This window comes from Parasteatoda tepidariorum, chromosome 2 (assembly GCF_982258835.1).
Source record: "Parasteatoda tepidariorum strain Cologne lab strain chromosome 2, Ptep-v5.0, whole genome shotgun sequence".
Taxonomy (NCBI): Eukaryota; Metazoa; Arthropoda; class Arachnida; order Araneae; family Theridiidae; genus Parasteatoda; species Parasteatoda tepidariorum.
Genome location: NC_141756.1, coordinates 131,856,321 through 131,872,277, shown reverse-complemented (window position 1 = coordinate 131,872,277; position 15,957 = coordinate 131,856,321). Strand labels below are relative to the sequence as shown.

Genomic DNA, 15,957 nt, shown 5'->3' with positions numbered 1-15,957 from the left:
TATGGAGTCTCATACATGGAGGTTGACATGGCTGGTATCTACTACCCCGGTGACCTTTGGAGGAGATGTCAACACGCCTACATCGACAGTAACTCCCACTTCGATCTGAACACGCCTACTTCGATGGAAGGTACACAATGAACAGTTGAATTGATACTTGTGACTCCGACACATCCTAGCACTGTTACACAGTTTCGAACAATGTCGGCCTGCATACACTCGATTGCTAATGGCAACACAGGAGCAACCACGACTGTGAACTTAATACAGCTCTCACGTTCAGCACTCAAAAAAAGTAAGGTGAACTTAATGCAGCTCTCAAAAAAATATGGTGATCTTAATGCAGCTCTCCCGGCTTCTCACAAAACTGAAATGAATCAACTAGGGGTATTCGTTCATCTAATTATATCGCAGATATAATTCTGGTGGGGGAGTACTGTAGTGTATCTACCAGTACAAAAATATAATTTCAATTCACTAGTATATAAAGCATGTTAACCTGATTCTATAGAGGGGTACCTTTTCATAGATGAAGGTTGATATTGTCGATATCTACTCTCCCCACAAATGCAATATTTTTGTTTTTTCCCCTGGCAACTTAATACAGTAAAAGTCTGTTATAGCGACACATTTGTAATAGCGCAAGAAATTATTGTTATAGAGAGCCTTTTCATTATTAATAAATACCCATATTTAATATTAAAATAGCAATAAAAAAATCAAAAGAAATAGATATATTTATTTCTTTATTTTTATCAACTATTTTGCTTTAAAATACATATCTAGAGTATATTACTTTTGACGACAGAGAGCAAATTTAATTAAATAGCTTTATGAAAAAAGATGTCTACAATAGGAATTAATGTCCAATTGTTTTTTTTTCAAAAAATAAAGTGAAATACTTTTTTGAATCATCCATAACAGAGAATGACATTAATGTTGAGTTTACCACAACATTAACCACAGTCTTACATTACATGAATAAAATTATGTCTATTAGAACCACTAAATTAACATGCTTCTCTTTAAATAAAACAAAGTGTTGGAAAAAAAACCTCGATAAAATTGACTTGTTAGAATATAATTAACAAAAAAAAAAAAAAAAAAAAAAAAAACCAGCAGCACAAAACTTATGGTTCAGTATTAAGTAATCTAGTTTCAATTCTTCAAATTTCACTTTTTCATGTATCTTTCAGGACGTAAATGAACAAAATTTAGAACTTAACAAATATCAGTAAAAACTATCTTTAATAAAGAATAGTAAAAAGTACGATTTTAGCTTATTTTTTTATGAAATCTATTAAAATTTCTCCTAAAAATTTTTTTGTTGAAAAATAATTTTACAAATAATACTTCGGTCAAAAAAGCCTGAAATATATATATATATATACATATATATACATACACATACGTACAGTGCACAAAAAAGGACCACCCTGAATAACTTTTGATCTAATGATCGGATCTTCATGTTCTAGGACTCAATCGTAATGGCTCCAGGGTGTGAACTCAAGTATGTCTTTGGATTTGACAATTTCTGAAATTAAAAATAAAGAGGGTAGCTGCAATCTGGGAAATATGGTCTCAATAATTTGATCACAAGAGTGCTTCAAAGTTTAGACCCCTTAATGTAAATTTTATTTTTTACATATTTTGTTATATCTTGAGGACTTTTTAACCAAATTGAAAAAATTTTGCACACAATTACAAAATTCGTTTATCCAAAGATAATTTCCATGCAAAATGTAACTTATTGTAAATATTTATTGTTTTTTTATTTAAGAATAGTCAAAAAAAAGTTTGAAATGTAAAGTACACAATTTGAGCGGTCAAATAGTTCCTCAAATTTTAAATATCTGAAATTTTTGAAATTCAATTTCTCATAAATTATTCAACCTATTTTACTCAAATTTTGCATTTTGCTTCTAAAACTACTTCTTTAAAATAATCAAAAAAATCAAATACAAAATAAGAATTATTTTTTATAAGTTATTTTTGCAGGGAATTATCTTTAAATCGAAAAATTTTTACAATTGTATGCAAAAAAAATTTCAATTCAATTAAATAGTTCTCGAGATATAGCGAAATACACAAATAGAAAAATTAACATTAAGGGGTTCAAACTCTGGAGTGCTCTCCTGACCAAACAATTGGAAATCATATTTCCCAGATGAGGAGAATAGTTTAGGGGACATAAATCCAAATCCATCGAAAAAAAAGGTATGTTTATTCAGAGAAAGTATGCTTCTGTGTCTGATTTCGTAACTTAAAATACCATCAGCATAAATTAATTAGCATAATTGAGGTCTCCCCCTCAAAGCATTAAGATTGAGTCCCAGAACGTGAAGATCCATTCATTAGATCAAAAGTTATTTAGGGTAATCAATTTTTTATTTCGCACACTGTAAATACATACCAGGATTGTTGTGATCACTTGATTTAAATATAATGTTCTTATTTTAGGGTCTCTGTTCTTTACTATTACTTAAATAAAATTTTATTTTTCTTCATGTTCTTGTCTTCTATTTTCAAAAAACGATCGGCTACCCTAAAAATTGCGATGCTAATGATTTCAAAGTTTAACATATATACATTAGAAATATCAATAGTTAATAAGAGTAAGAAATGTTTCTTTTTTGCATAACCATAAAAAAAGTAAATTTAAAAAAAAAGCATCCACAGAATTTAAAAATATTTGTGAAAGTACATATCCATACAGGGTATCTGCTACATTTTAGATTTTCAAATTTATTCTCTGACAATAAATTTAAAAAAAGCAAAAATTAAAATTTTATACTCTGCATCCTTTATATTTATAGATTTAAAAAACAGAGTAAAGAAAGAGTTGAAGCAATAAAATAGCTGACAAAAATACAAAAGCAAATAATTTTTTTTTTCTTCTCCAGAATTATATTCTAAAGATACTTTTCTTGTGTATCGGAAAGGAAAGAAATACTCCTGATTTTTCTGTTATCAAAATAAAATAAATAAAAAATTCGCCAATGATTGGCTTGCCTTCAGCTAGAATTTAAAATTGATAAAATAAAAATAAATAAATAATAACAAAAATTCTGAAATCACACAAGTTTAAAAAGATAATTATTCGCTCTAAAAATGATGTTTTTTCTCTCGTTTTTTCAAACACCATAATTCTTTAAAGAACATAAAAACATTTTACATTTTAATAAAATAAGACTGAGTGGGGATTTCGTTACAAATTCAGACATCATTCAGAACACCATAAAATTGGAGGGGGGGGGGGGTAGATTCGATGTTAAAAATTAGATTTTTTAGCAAACCTAATCCATGACTTTTCATGATTATTTTTGTTTTAATAGTTAAAATCATGACAAATTTTGTTCAACACCGAAATTCATGACTTTCCAGGTGCGCAGATACCCTGTCTATATTATAAAATGTAAAACAACCTCACATTGTTTCAATTTTATTGCCTGTCCCTTATTTCACCGGATTCCCAATTATTTACGTTCAAAACAAGAAGCTAAAATTGAAATACTTTTAAATAAAGAATACATTGCAACAAACATACTTGTAAATTGCTTATTGTACTGTTGGGGGATGTTTCGTGGGAAGAGAAGTCTTCAGAGCTCAGCTAGAAAAGAAACAATTTTAATAATTCCCAAATGCAATAAATATATTGAAATATTACGCATGTTCTGACAAGGAAACCATAATGACAAATAAAAACAATAGTTGTTAGTTCATTAGCAAAGTCAAATAATGTAAATTTCAAAGTATATGTTACACAAGGAAAAGAATGGCTCTCTTAAAAACTAAAAGTGATCAACATAATTGTTTTGCAACTAGTATTATATTAGCTTAAATTTAAATGAATTTAGCATCAAAGATTATCGAATCAACTCCATTAAAAACGATAATTTCTGATTATTTATTATAGTTTCATACAAAATTTAAAAATCTATCATATTATTTAAGAATCCATTTAAGTATTCATCTCAATAGTATTTAACTTTTAAAAAATTAGCATACTATTTGTAATTATAAATTCAATATGTGATTTGTAGTAGAGTATGAATATAATACGCGATTTGTAGAATCCTCGGTATGTGATTTGTTAATTTAGTATTAATTATGATATTTTAACAGTATATAATTTCAAAATAACGTTTTACTATACACATTTTAAAAAAAATACTCAAGGACTGCAGTTGTTTTAATTTCTTAAATTCATCAAATTTCCTTTTCTAAGTATTAGCTTTCACACATTTAAAACAGATAAGGATGGTGAATATGTTGTTTAACAGTTTAGTACTTAAGTACCTTCGATGATCCTTCAGTCCACAATATATATAGTTTGAGAATTACTGTATTATATAATGGAACTGATCGTTTCTAAAATCAGATTAAAGACATGAATTGATAAATTTTGTTACTGCTTCTTCTTTGTCAACACAACAGCTCCCTGCAGGCCTTGGCTGCCTCAACAGCTGACAAATGCCAGTGTCTCCTATCCAAGGCAACACCCTTCCAATTCTAATCTTTAGGGTTTTCAAATCATTTTTGCTCAATCAAGTCGTTGAGCCATCTAGTAGCGGGTCTGCCTCTGGGAAATTGTTTGAGTGAGCCACCCCTATATAGGGTGTGGAGGTTCCATGTACCAAATCTCAAGTCCCATTCAAGGCCGAGTCGTCTGGGTAAAATGGAGTTGATATATGCACAGTGCTGGTTTCTGAACTGGGTGTCTGTTACATTGTGGGGAAGTTGGTCCCATGCCGAACCCCCAACCTGGAGGTTCAGCCCCCTGGGCGCTGGGTACCCATTTTAGTTGCCTTTAACAACATGTATGAGCTACATTGGTAATATTCTTTCTCACCCGGTCACTACACAGTTTTGTTACTGCATTTATTGAAAATGACATTTATTGAAAATAACATTTCTTTTAAATAAAATTATCTAATTCTCAAAGAGTTACAAACAAGGAATTCTGCAGATAAGGCCTGAACCACATATAATTATAATATTCCCTAAGTTTAAACTGCCAAACTTTGCAATTTTTACTATCATTAATGTATTAGATCAAAAATCAATATTTTTTGTTCATTCAAATCAATCATTTTAAAATTTTGCATTTGTATCCATAGAGAATGGAAGGTTCTGAACTCACATATAAATCAGGAATATCAGGACAAAAAGCTTATATAGTTTGCTTATGGTAAGAACTCCCCCTGCCACAAAGTCTGAGGCCGTCTGCTGCTATGGGAACAAGAATAGCGCATTTCAGAGAGGGTAGCTTCTCTTCTCTCTAGGGCTAGCGAAATAGACTGAGGAAAAAGATTCCCTTTCTCTCGCTGCCCCGACCCAAAACCTGTCCTAAACAATTACCCCACACCCCTACTTAAAATAGTTATACCTCGTTACCATAGTCACCGCCACGGACCAGACAAATGGTTACGGGAGTTCTTTCCTTAGACAAACTATATACAGTGAAACCTTCGTTAAGCGGACATTCATGGGACCAAAAAATTTGTCCGATTATGAGAGTTGTCCTTTTACGGGAAGGGTACCCTAATAACGAAATTTAACACCGTAAATTGTTTTTAGAATATTCTCAAAGATGTAGAAATAATTAAATAATATCTACAAGGATACTGTAAATATCTACAAGAATATTTATTTAAACAATAAGAAAGATAAAAAAGAATATATAAGGAAGTTTGATATAAATACATAATTCTGGATGTAGCTACAGATAAATAAATATAATTTTCCTATTAGCATAGATACTCAAGTTAGACATATGATACCAAATAGGAGCGTACTGTCCTCAGTCCGTTTCAATTATTAGGTTCACATCCCCTTACACCTACTTATCATTTGATAGGGAACATGGTTAATACCTTCTTGGAAAATAAACCTTCCATGATTCACAGAAAAAAAGTAATGCATACCTGTAAGTCATGAGGACCTATGGAGATGATTATTCACAATTGATCAGCTATCAAGTGTCTGAATAAATGTTTCATTTATATAAACACCTCAAAGATTATACTTCTGTTCTCTTTTTTTTTACCCAAGTTGTGTTAAATACAGTCTTCAAATTGATAAGAAAATTAAGGAAATTTTCAATGGGAAAGAAGCATTGAAAGAAGTCATTTCAACTTGAGGGGTCTCATAACCTGTATGGTCCAGATCAAAAGATGCCGATGTCAGAATTGTGCAGTACCATTTTCACTCCTTTCTTTACAAAGATAAGGCAAGGTGACAGGAGAAAGATTGATTTTTCGGTGGTGAAATAGCTTAACAATATTTTTAGTCATGGATAAGGCAAAAAGTTTTATTAGCATGCTTTAAAAATGGTGAAAAGTTAAATTTTTTTAGCTTGCAATTTATTTAGAAAAAGTAGTGTCCGGTTTGTAGAGGTAAAAAACAACGTTTCAGGACCAAAATGACTGTCCGCGTCTGGTTACGGGAGTGTCCGCTTTGCGGAGAATGTACGTAATGGTTTATTCATAGAAGATTCCCGGGGAATTAAAAATATGTCCGTATTGAGAGGCGTCCGCTTTGCAGGAGTGTCCATAACAGGAGGTTTCACTGTATATATATATATCAGGGAAATATATTTTTATTAACAAAATCAGAGATATCAAGACAACTAAGAACTCTGTAAGAAAATCAAATAAAGGGAAGAAAGCAATTATATAACACAAACATATTTTAGAAGTTCTTGCTAGTCATGTTTATCAATAGTCTACTTGCAGATTCATAATATACAACCTGAGGTGGTAATAAATAATCATAATAGTTTTTTAGAACAGCAGTTGTCATAGCAACCTGTCTGTCAATATACTGCTATATTTTATTAGCCTTTATCTAAGATCCTTATTCAGCAAAGAAATCACAATAAAAATTATCATTTTCAAGAAGCAAATTATGCCTTACCTTATTCACAGAGAAAACCAAAATATTGGCATTATTATTATTACTCAAAACGGTTTCAACATTTTCATTAAAAGACCAGTCGTCTCGTTCTAAAGCTGACACGGGTTTCACAAGCAATGCATTCCTGAAAAAAGCATGAAATTTTTTCTTTTTAAAAATTATCAAAATGATATCCTTAAAAATGCTATCATCTTAAATGTTTAACTTAAAAATGGTGTCATCAATATTCACTAATTAGGCATCAAATTTAATTAGGCAAATTAAAAAAAGAATATGTCACTGATTTTCAGCATATTTGTCTGTTATGTAAAACACCAAGTTTTTCATAATTTTATTTAATAACCATCTTGGAACAGCCAACCCAATTTTATGGGTTTACGACTACTAATGTTCAACTTCGCAGTCTTGTAATTTTGAACCCAATCCAGAAGACAAGGGAGCTCCTGGATCAAGTATCGGAAGAAATTTGCCCTCGTGGAAGACTTTTTGATTGATCTAACCCGCATTTGCGTTACATGGAGAGGAAGACCACAAGAATCTCCCACAGTTAACCAGACGGCAAGGAGACTCTAACCCATAATCCATCTACCACTAAGGATATTTCACGTCAGCATTGTGGTCGTTGCAAGCCGGATGCGGAATTTGTAACAACTGGGATTCTAACCCGGTTCGCCTCATTGGAAGGTGAACGCTAGATCTGTTGCTCCATTAAGTATTCAAATATACATTTTTGAAAATTTAAAATTATATTAGTTCTTATAATTTTTAAATAGTTCTACCTCAAGAATTACTTGATCTAGAGAATTTAATCTTTTCATCCTTCTGTTAAGTTTATAATGACATTTTTCAGTGTTTTCATCTCAGAAAAAAAATGGGTGAGAATTTCTCACCCTTTCTCAAAAACAGGGTGAGATTTCAAAAAGTTAAGTGAGATTTCAAAAATTAAAAAAAAAAAAAAAAAAAAAAACACCAAGAGACTTGGGAAAAAAATCATTTCTTTAAATATAATGCATTTTTAACATCTTCTAATTCTTAAAGCATTGAATATTTTTGCTGCATCATTATATGGAACATGTTCTACATCTACTTTTTCATCAGCTATTCTCATTATGTTGCTCAAATGCGTATTTGTTTCGTTTTGATCGTTTCTACCCACATTTGTTTCATTTTCATTTGTCCGTTTCGGAGTAGAAGATATTTACAAGGTATTTGTCCATCTTACATTAACGAGCAAAAAATTTGAACATCTTACTCGAAGAAACCTTACCTACGGTAAACACGTGGTTGCAGAGAAATGCGTTCTGAAAGAGGTGCAGATGTTGAAAATAATAAAAGATCCAGGAAGAAAAGTGAAACAGATTTCATTCTAAATGGCGCAAATTAGAAATTTTTTTCAAAATGCGAGAAATTCGCGAATTTTGAAATTGGTTTACTATAGAATGCGCGAATTTCTCGCGGTAATCATTTTTTAATGCGAGAAAATAAAAAAATATGCGAGATTCTCGCGCTGTAGTGAAAACACTGCATTTTTGTAGTACGCCTAAGTTCTTTAAAAATTCTAATTATAATAAATTTTTAAAGAAGCAAAATTAAAATTTTCTAATAATAATAAGTGTATCTTTTCTTCAATGTTAGAAGCAAATTTCAAATTTAGTTATATGAACATGCCACATTTTATCAACAGAACCGTAATGTATATATATATGTAGTGATTTGTGGAGCAAGGGAGAAAAATAAGACAGTAGTTTAACAATGACACCATGATCGGCGAGAGCTGCCTACACGCAGCATAGCAGGACAAAGACTGCCTGCTAAATTAGTAAATGAGTAAGAAAGTTATTAATTTGTTATTAAAGTGTAAATGAGTAAGTAAGTTATTAATTTGGGAATTTTCCTGTCTCGACACTCTGTCGCCTTTCAATGAGGAAGTAGGCGGTTTCGAGGATGACGAATGATGCAATTCCCACAACTACTACATTTCGGCCATCCTGATTCTCTCATTAAAATCAGCTTAAGAAACAGTTACCTGAAAAAAAGAAAAGAAAACGAGAAAGCAAAGTATAAAAAACATTTTTTTTAATTTACAGATTACGGTTTCATGTGTGACGGTTCATGTGAAGACGAAGTGTTATTTGGTCCTTCATGATTCTCAACTTTTAATACTTCATATCTACCATTCTTCTTTACTTTTGTTATTTGGTAGAGAACTTTGGTCTTAATTTGAGACCAGATAGAAACTGAGTTATCTGGATAGTCTTGATATTCATTGGCTTTCTTCCTTCTTTTATTGTATTGCCAGCGGTTCATGATATTCTTTTTCTCCAATATTCTCTCTGTCTTGGATTCTCTCCATCCAACAAGTCCTCGCATTTTCACTCCTGTTAAAAGTTCGAATGGTGTTCTTTGAGTGCTCCGAGAAACTGTATGGTACTACTGGAACAACCACTTAGTAGGTATAATGCATGATTTCCACTTGTCCGTTTGCTGTTAGTTATTTTCACGTCTTCCATACCTTCATCTTGCCTCAAAATCTGTACCTCTTTCAGTCATGAAGAGTTCCCAAAAGTTACGTGTTGAGTCCCCATTGAAATGCCATTAATCCGCCCCAAAAATGCTCTTTTACATGCTTTTGAATAAGAAAAATGTATACATGACGAAAATTGTACAAAAACAAAATAACAGAGAATGTAAAATATAAAAAAAACTGGTTTTATAAAGCGTACATACATATTTGTATTTTGGTCACTTAAATGCAACGTACACACAACTTAAATGCTACTATATGCTTAATTTTAGTCACTGCTTTTCTCTTCACTGGTCTTTGCTTTTTTAGTCGGATTAAAAAAAAAAACTGCCCAAGGTGGTTTGTTTCTTCCTCCTTTTCAGAATGCTGCAGAAATGAGTTAAGCAAGTGTCATTAAATAGCTCTGATTTACGACCAGTTGCAACTTTTTCGGGATGTTTATTATCCACGAGCTGAGAAATTCTCTCCCACATTCCCAAGAACTCTTTTATCTCACTTGTAGAGATAACCTCCTCCATCTCTGGCTCTTCCTCGAAACCAATTTCTTGCAGAACCCCCAAATGCTGCTGTGGCTGTAACTCCTGTAATTCCTCGGTCGTCAGTTCCTGAGAGGATCCTCGGCGAGCTCGTTCACATCTCTCTCACCCATCACCAGGTCCATGGATTTTCCGAGAGACACAATCTCCTCCTCCACTGGCACTTCGGATTCACAGACTCAGGTGACAACACAATTTTCAGCTACAGACTCACTCCGACCACACAGCTTCTTCAATGCAGAGGTCAAGGTCCTCGTTGTAACACTCAGCCAGGCCTGATCAATAATTCTGAGGCATATCACAATGTTAAAGTGGTCCTCCAGTACTCTCGAAGGGTGAGGTTTGTGTTCTCTGTCACCTCAAAGCAGCGTCGGAACAGGTGCTTAGCGTACAGTTTTTTAAAATTAGAAATCATCTGCTGATCCATGGGCTGCAGGATAGGAGTGGTGTTAAGTGGTAGATAGAGAGCCTTTATAAACTTGAACTTTTAGAGGATGTCAGGTTCGACGTTCGTGGGTGAGCAGGAGCATTATCGAGGACAAGAAGGGCTTGCATGGCCGTTCCTCCTACCTCAAAACAAAACTTCGCTCGCTCGACAGCTCGTATCTCAAATAACTCGTATGTTAGGGCACTCGTATCTCGAGGTACCACTGTATATATATGTTACCGTGAATGTCAGCCATCACATAGTCGCTTTGGTAAGGGGTCCCTACCAGGGTGGAAGGTGGGCGCACGATGCGCCAACTTAAAGCTTGGGGGGGGGGGCATTGGCTTTGGTGAATGTCCGAAATATATGATTTGATTTTAATTTATTTTTTGATATATTGATTTATTCGATATTTTAATATCTGCGGAAGTTAGATTAGGAGAAATATCAGTGTTCGAGTACCGGTCAAATGCATACTGGCAGTGGCACTTAACTTTAAAAAAACATTGCTGGGTATATCGGGTAGTTGCACGGAACCTTAAAAAAAATCAGTAAGAAATAACAGCAATGGGATCAATTTTTAAAATTTATTTGAAGAAAAAAATAAAGAAATTAACAAGAAACATTGAAAGAACACATGATATAACAAAGAGAGATTAAGCTCATGACTGGTCTTACAAATACAAAATATATTTAAATTTTTATAGACTTTTTTTTATAACTGTCAATGAGCAGCAGGCCCAATTTTAGTGTTTACGACTACTAATGCTCCATTACCAAGCCTTGTCATTTTGAACTTAATACAGAAGACAAGGGAACTCCTAGATTAAATATTGGGAGAAATTTGCCTCCGTGCTGGACTTTTTGATGGAACTAACCTGCATTTACTTTACATGAAGAGGAAATTCTTTAAAACTGCAATTTTTGATTTACATCTAAAACAGTGGGGATATTTCCATATCATGATCTGTCGCTGACCAACTACAATCAATACGGTGCCAAATAGATTTTAAACCAGCAATTTTTTTGTTTTAAACATGCAGATGGGATTGTTTACGAGTTATACCTCTAGGGACTTTCTGAGCTGTTTTTTTTTTTTAAGTTTATTGCTGGCCTGAAGTTCCAAAGCCTTGGCGATTATCCTGCCACAGTTAACTTTATTAATAAAATTAGTTAACAATAATAGTTAATTAAGAACTAAGAAATTTGTTAACGGAGGGCCGCTGATAAATGTTTATTTATTTGCTACATTATCCTTTGAAATGCCCATATTAACTTGGATTCTGATGCACAAAATAATCTGCAGGAGAGTTGCACACATTTTTTAAAGTTTCTTAATAAATAAGCCTCTTTTAGTTTGCTATTCAAAACATATCCTTAATATAGATGGGGGAGGGGGTTAGATGGGGCAAAGCAAAGAATCTAAGACGCAACAGTTACTAAAGTATCTTTTTAAGTCTAGTTTACAGTGAAAAAGATTTCAGTTCCTAGAGTTTTTGTAGGAAATTATGTGACTGGATATGTTCTGTAATGATGTGGCAATATTCCCAAAACAAATAACACTAGAATAAACCAAAACAGTGAGAAAAGTATTTTACCCTTTAACATTCCATAATATTTGTGGGCACTTCATCGGAATTTACTAATTGTAAAACGAAGATAAATAGAAATATTGAAAATAAAACGGAACGTTTGAAGAACATAATTGTTTTCTACTAATATATCTTACAAATATACATATAGTTTAATTAGACAAGTAAAATTTCAAACAACCACAGAAAACATTAAACAATCATAGATCACAAGATTTCTGCTAAAATTACTACGTTTAGATGTATTGTTGCTGCTGAGTCCAAACTAGGACAGGATTACCCTTCACGATGATTGGAGTTGCTTGAATTGTATTCAGTGAAAAACATTCCCTTGAGGTATTGGCTCTATTTTTATTCCCACCTTATCATGTGATTAAAGGTAAAGTGAAGTGAGCAACTGTAGGCGTCGGCAGCAGACGAGCTGAAGAGAATATCAGAAGTTGTGCTTATTATTGTTAATTTCTATTCTATGCTCGATCTGTTATCGCATTAATAACTAAAGATGTCTACGAAAACAGCCATGCCTTCTATGAGTGCTAATCGTGCTTTAAAAGAACATTCATTAGTTGTTACGCGAGATTTCATATCTCAACCACGAATAAGTAAGTTTAAGTTGATAAATGTAAATAATCTTTCTAAATAACACCAAGTATTTTCCAAAATTAGTCGTTCCTGTAGTAAGTTTTGCTCTGTTAAATCAAAAGTAATTAATTTTTTAAGATTTCGATTTTCTCCCCTTTTATAGAGGTATATTTTTTTATTATTTAAAAGACAGTGAGTATTATCTGTCTCATTTTTGTTCTAGCTATTTTTTGTATTTTCGTAATAAAAAAAAGGTATTTTAATAATTATAATTGTGCATGCATAAAAAATTACAAGTTTTATTAAAAAGTTAAAATTACAAGTTTTATGTTAATTTCAAAATAAATTTGTATGGGTATTACATCTGTCTAGGAACAAGCACTGTTATCTTTCACACAATAGGGTCATAAATCAACCAGTTTCTGTTACTCAGATAGTCATGTGGTCATTCCTCAGCTTGCTCCTTATCAAATTATTAAAGTTATGTTTGCTTATCTTTATTTTTGTAAATAAAAATCTAACATACAATTCCTTTTTTTTAATAAAATGACTATTGTACATTTTATTTGGTTACTGTTATAATATATTAAATTTATCTATGTATTTATAAATTTAAAAAGTTCAAAACAACACAAAACAGAGTTGGAACTCTTATATAAATCGCAGTTTTATTAATTATTAGGTCGATAAGATCAGCAGTGTTACTGCTCATAAATAGAGCAGGTTCATAAACTGTTGAATTTGAATTATAACCTAATCTGGTTATATCTTTAGAATATGTCTCCAAAGTTAACTAGTTAGTATGTGTGTTTAATTTTTATTGAATAAATTTATGTTCACTGTATAGCTTAACTTTATTTATTTAAAAAAATTTTTTTATTAAGATTTATTTGTCAGGTTATTGTTAGAAACTTGCTTGTACGTGTTAACAATGTTTGGCAATTGAATATGAATAAATTGAAAATTGATGCATATCATTAAATTAGTAGCTTCTCAAATTCAGGATATTTTTTTTTTCTAAGATGTTTGGGGAAAAGCATAATTTTGTTAAAATTCTTGAACCTTTACACAAAAAGTAAGAAACAAATCATGATTTGTTTTGTATGCAGTACTGATTTTAGCTTAACATGGTTAATATATTGTATTACTGCAATTAAAACGAAATTAATAATTAACCATTGTTTGTATGATGCTTTTCAGTTTCGCTGGACACAAGAAAGTGCAACTATTTTTTTAAAAAAATTAGTAGAGGCAGGGGTCTGTCTAGGTTTTTCTGAGAGGTACTTATTTTTAAAAAATTTAGGCTTAATTTGTAAAAATTATATTAAAAAAAACAACACAAAAATATGAATTTATCGTTTTTTACGAGACAAAAAAATAAAATTTTAAGAAAAAGTTAAGAAAAGTATGTTGCGACGCTACCGTTGAATTTGTGAAGGTATCGCTAAACAGTAGTAAATTTGGCTTGGACAGACCCCTGAGAGGCCCAAATTTTTTTGTTGACTTACTTTTGCGACTTTTCACAGAAAGTTCTATTTATACTTATTAATAAAAAATCTGTTTTGAGAAAATAGGTAAGTAATTTGTAGAAATGAAATAAAATTTTCTTAAAAATATAAAAGCTATGAAATATTATGAAATAAATTTTTTTTAAAATATTTATGTATGTTTTTCCTGCAAAAGGAAATAAATTGGGCAATTTCAAAAGGAAAAAGTTATTCTACTTCTTTTGAATGTACAAATATCAGGATTAGGTTTTCACGTCAAAAACAATTCGAAAAGTGTTAAAATCTGACAAAAACATGGGGTAAGTTTCTTCGTATGTGAATGATGACATAATACTTGCGTTATATATAAAATATATACTAGGCAGAATTATTCAAACCAATAATTGGTTTTTATAAAAACTTACTTTAAGATCAATATTATAAATATTCAGTTTATATTACAGGCAATAACTCTTGAGTTTTAATTATTATCAATCAAAATATTGATTTTAATTATTTTATGATACAATTTAGGTAGACTTTTTTAGATTAAATAAAATTAAAGTGATCACCAATAATATTCTGATCTCAAAACTTATAAAAGTTTTGTTTGATTCTCAATATTTGTTATTACTTATTGTTACACAGGGAAGCGAAGTACAGTAAGACCCCACTTAACGCTGTTTCATTTAGCGCTCTTTTATTTCAACCTGAGGACTCCCCCAAATATGTACATCACATATCCAAAACAATGCAGTCGTGTTTCTTGTTTGGTGCGGTGCTGTGCGAACCCATTTTTATCATTTGAAACATTTGTTGACATTATTGTAAGTACATATAAATTTATATAATACTATAACGATTAATACAGTGACAAATATTATGATCTTTAGTTTTTATTATGGGTGATAATGAAAAACAAGAAAAGAAAGCAACCAGAAAAAGCATTTCACTGGAAACTAAAATGCAAGGGATTAGAAGATTAGATTCTGATGAATGTCAATCTCAAATTAGTTCTGAATTGAATTTGGCAACTTCAACAATAAGGACAATTCTTAGGAATAAATAAAAAATACTGTCATTAGCAACTGCAACTACGTCAAGCTTTGCAACTAGAATTACCCATTCTAGAAATAACATTATAGAGGAAATGGAAAAACGACTGTCTGTATGGATTAACCACGAAATTGAACGCAATATGCCATCAAGCCAGTCTATCATAACGGAAAAAGCTAGAAGAAGTTTTAATTACATTCAGGTTGAGGCAAGTGACATAAGTCAAACTTTCGTTGCTATTTGAGGATGGTTTAATAGATTTAAACATCGAAATAATCTTTGCAACATAAAGATTACAGGAGAAGCAGCAAGTGGTGATACGAAAGCGGTGGCTGAATACCCAGCGACATTAAAAACAATAATTGAACAAGGAAACTATCCTCCAGAATTGGTTTTTAATGTTGATGAAGCAGGCTTGTTTTGGAAAAGAATGCCAAAACGAACATTTCTATCCCATGAAGAGAAACGAGCACCGGGATTTAAAGCCGCAAAAGATCGCTTAACACTTCTACTGGGTGGTAATGCAAGCGGAGATTTCAAATTAAAACCATTACCAGTTTACCACTCCAAAAAACCCAGGAGCGATGAATGGCATATCTAAATCAACTTTGCCTGTAATTTGGGAGTCTAATAAAAAATCATGGATAGCTATGAAAATTTTCTAGAATTGGTTTGCTGAACATTTCTGCCCGTCTGCTAAACATTATTACGAAATTAAAAAACTTGAACATAGAGCACTACTATTAATTGATAATGCTCCAAGCCACCCAACAAACTTATCAGACTTAACATGTATTCCAGTCAAAGAGGTTTTTTTGCTGCCTAACACAAC

General features: G+C 31.8%; 2 protein-coding genes across 3 annotated transcripts in view; one reads left to right on the top strand and one right to left on the bottom strand.

Annotated features, from left to right (window-relative positions):
• Nucleotides 1-12,234, bottom strand: part of LOC107443916 (uncharacterized) — a 42,031-nt gene extending 29,797 nt beyond the window's left edge. For both annotated transcript variants that reach the window (XR_015431919.1, XM_016057943.5), the window contains exons 1-3: nucleotides 12,007-12,234; nucleotides 6,922-7,045; nucleotides 3,551-3,613 (exon numbers count right to left, since the gene is read on the bottom strand). Coding sequence is in view for 1 of the 2 variants with exons in the window: in XM_016057943.5 (XP_015913429.2) it covers nucleotides 3,551-3,613; nucleotides 6,922-7,045; nucleotides 12,007-12,041 (222 nt within the window). In the remaining variant the exon portion in view is untranslated. The remainder of the gene's footprint in view (nucleotides 1-3,550; nucleotides 3,614-6,921; nucleotides 7,046-12,006) is intronic.
• Nucleotides 12,235-12,302: 68 nt separating this feature from the next.
• The window catches only part of Vha55 (V-type proton ATPase subunit Vha55), a 53,472-nt gene continuing 49,817 nt past the window's right edge, over nucleotides 12,303-15,957 (top strand). Inside the window, exon 1 of the mRNA XM_043047554.3 lies at nucleotides 12,303-12,602. Coding sequence (XP_042903488.1) covers nucleotides 12,503-12,602 — 100 coding nt within the window. The 5' untranslated portion in view covers nucleotides 12,303-12,502. The remainder of the gene's footprint in view (nucleotides 12,603-15,957) is intronic.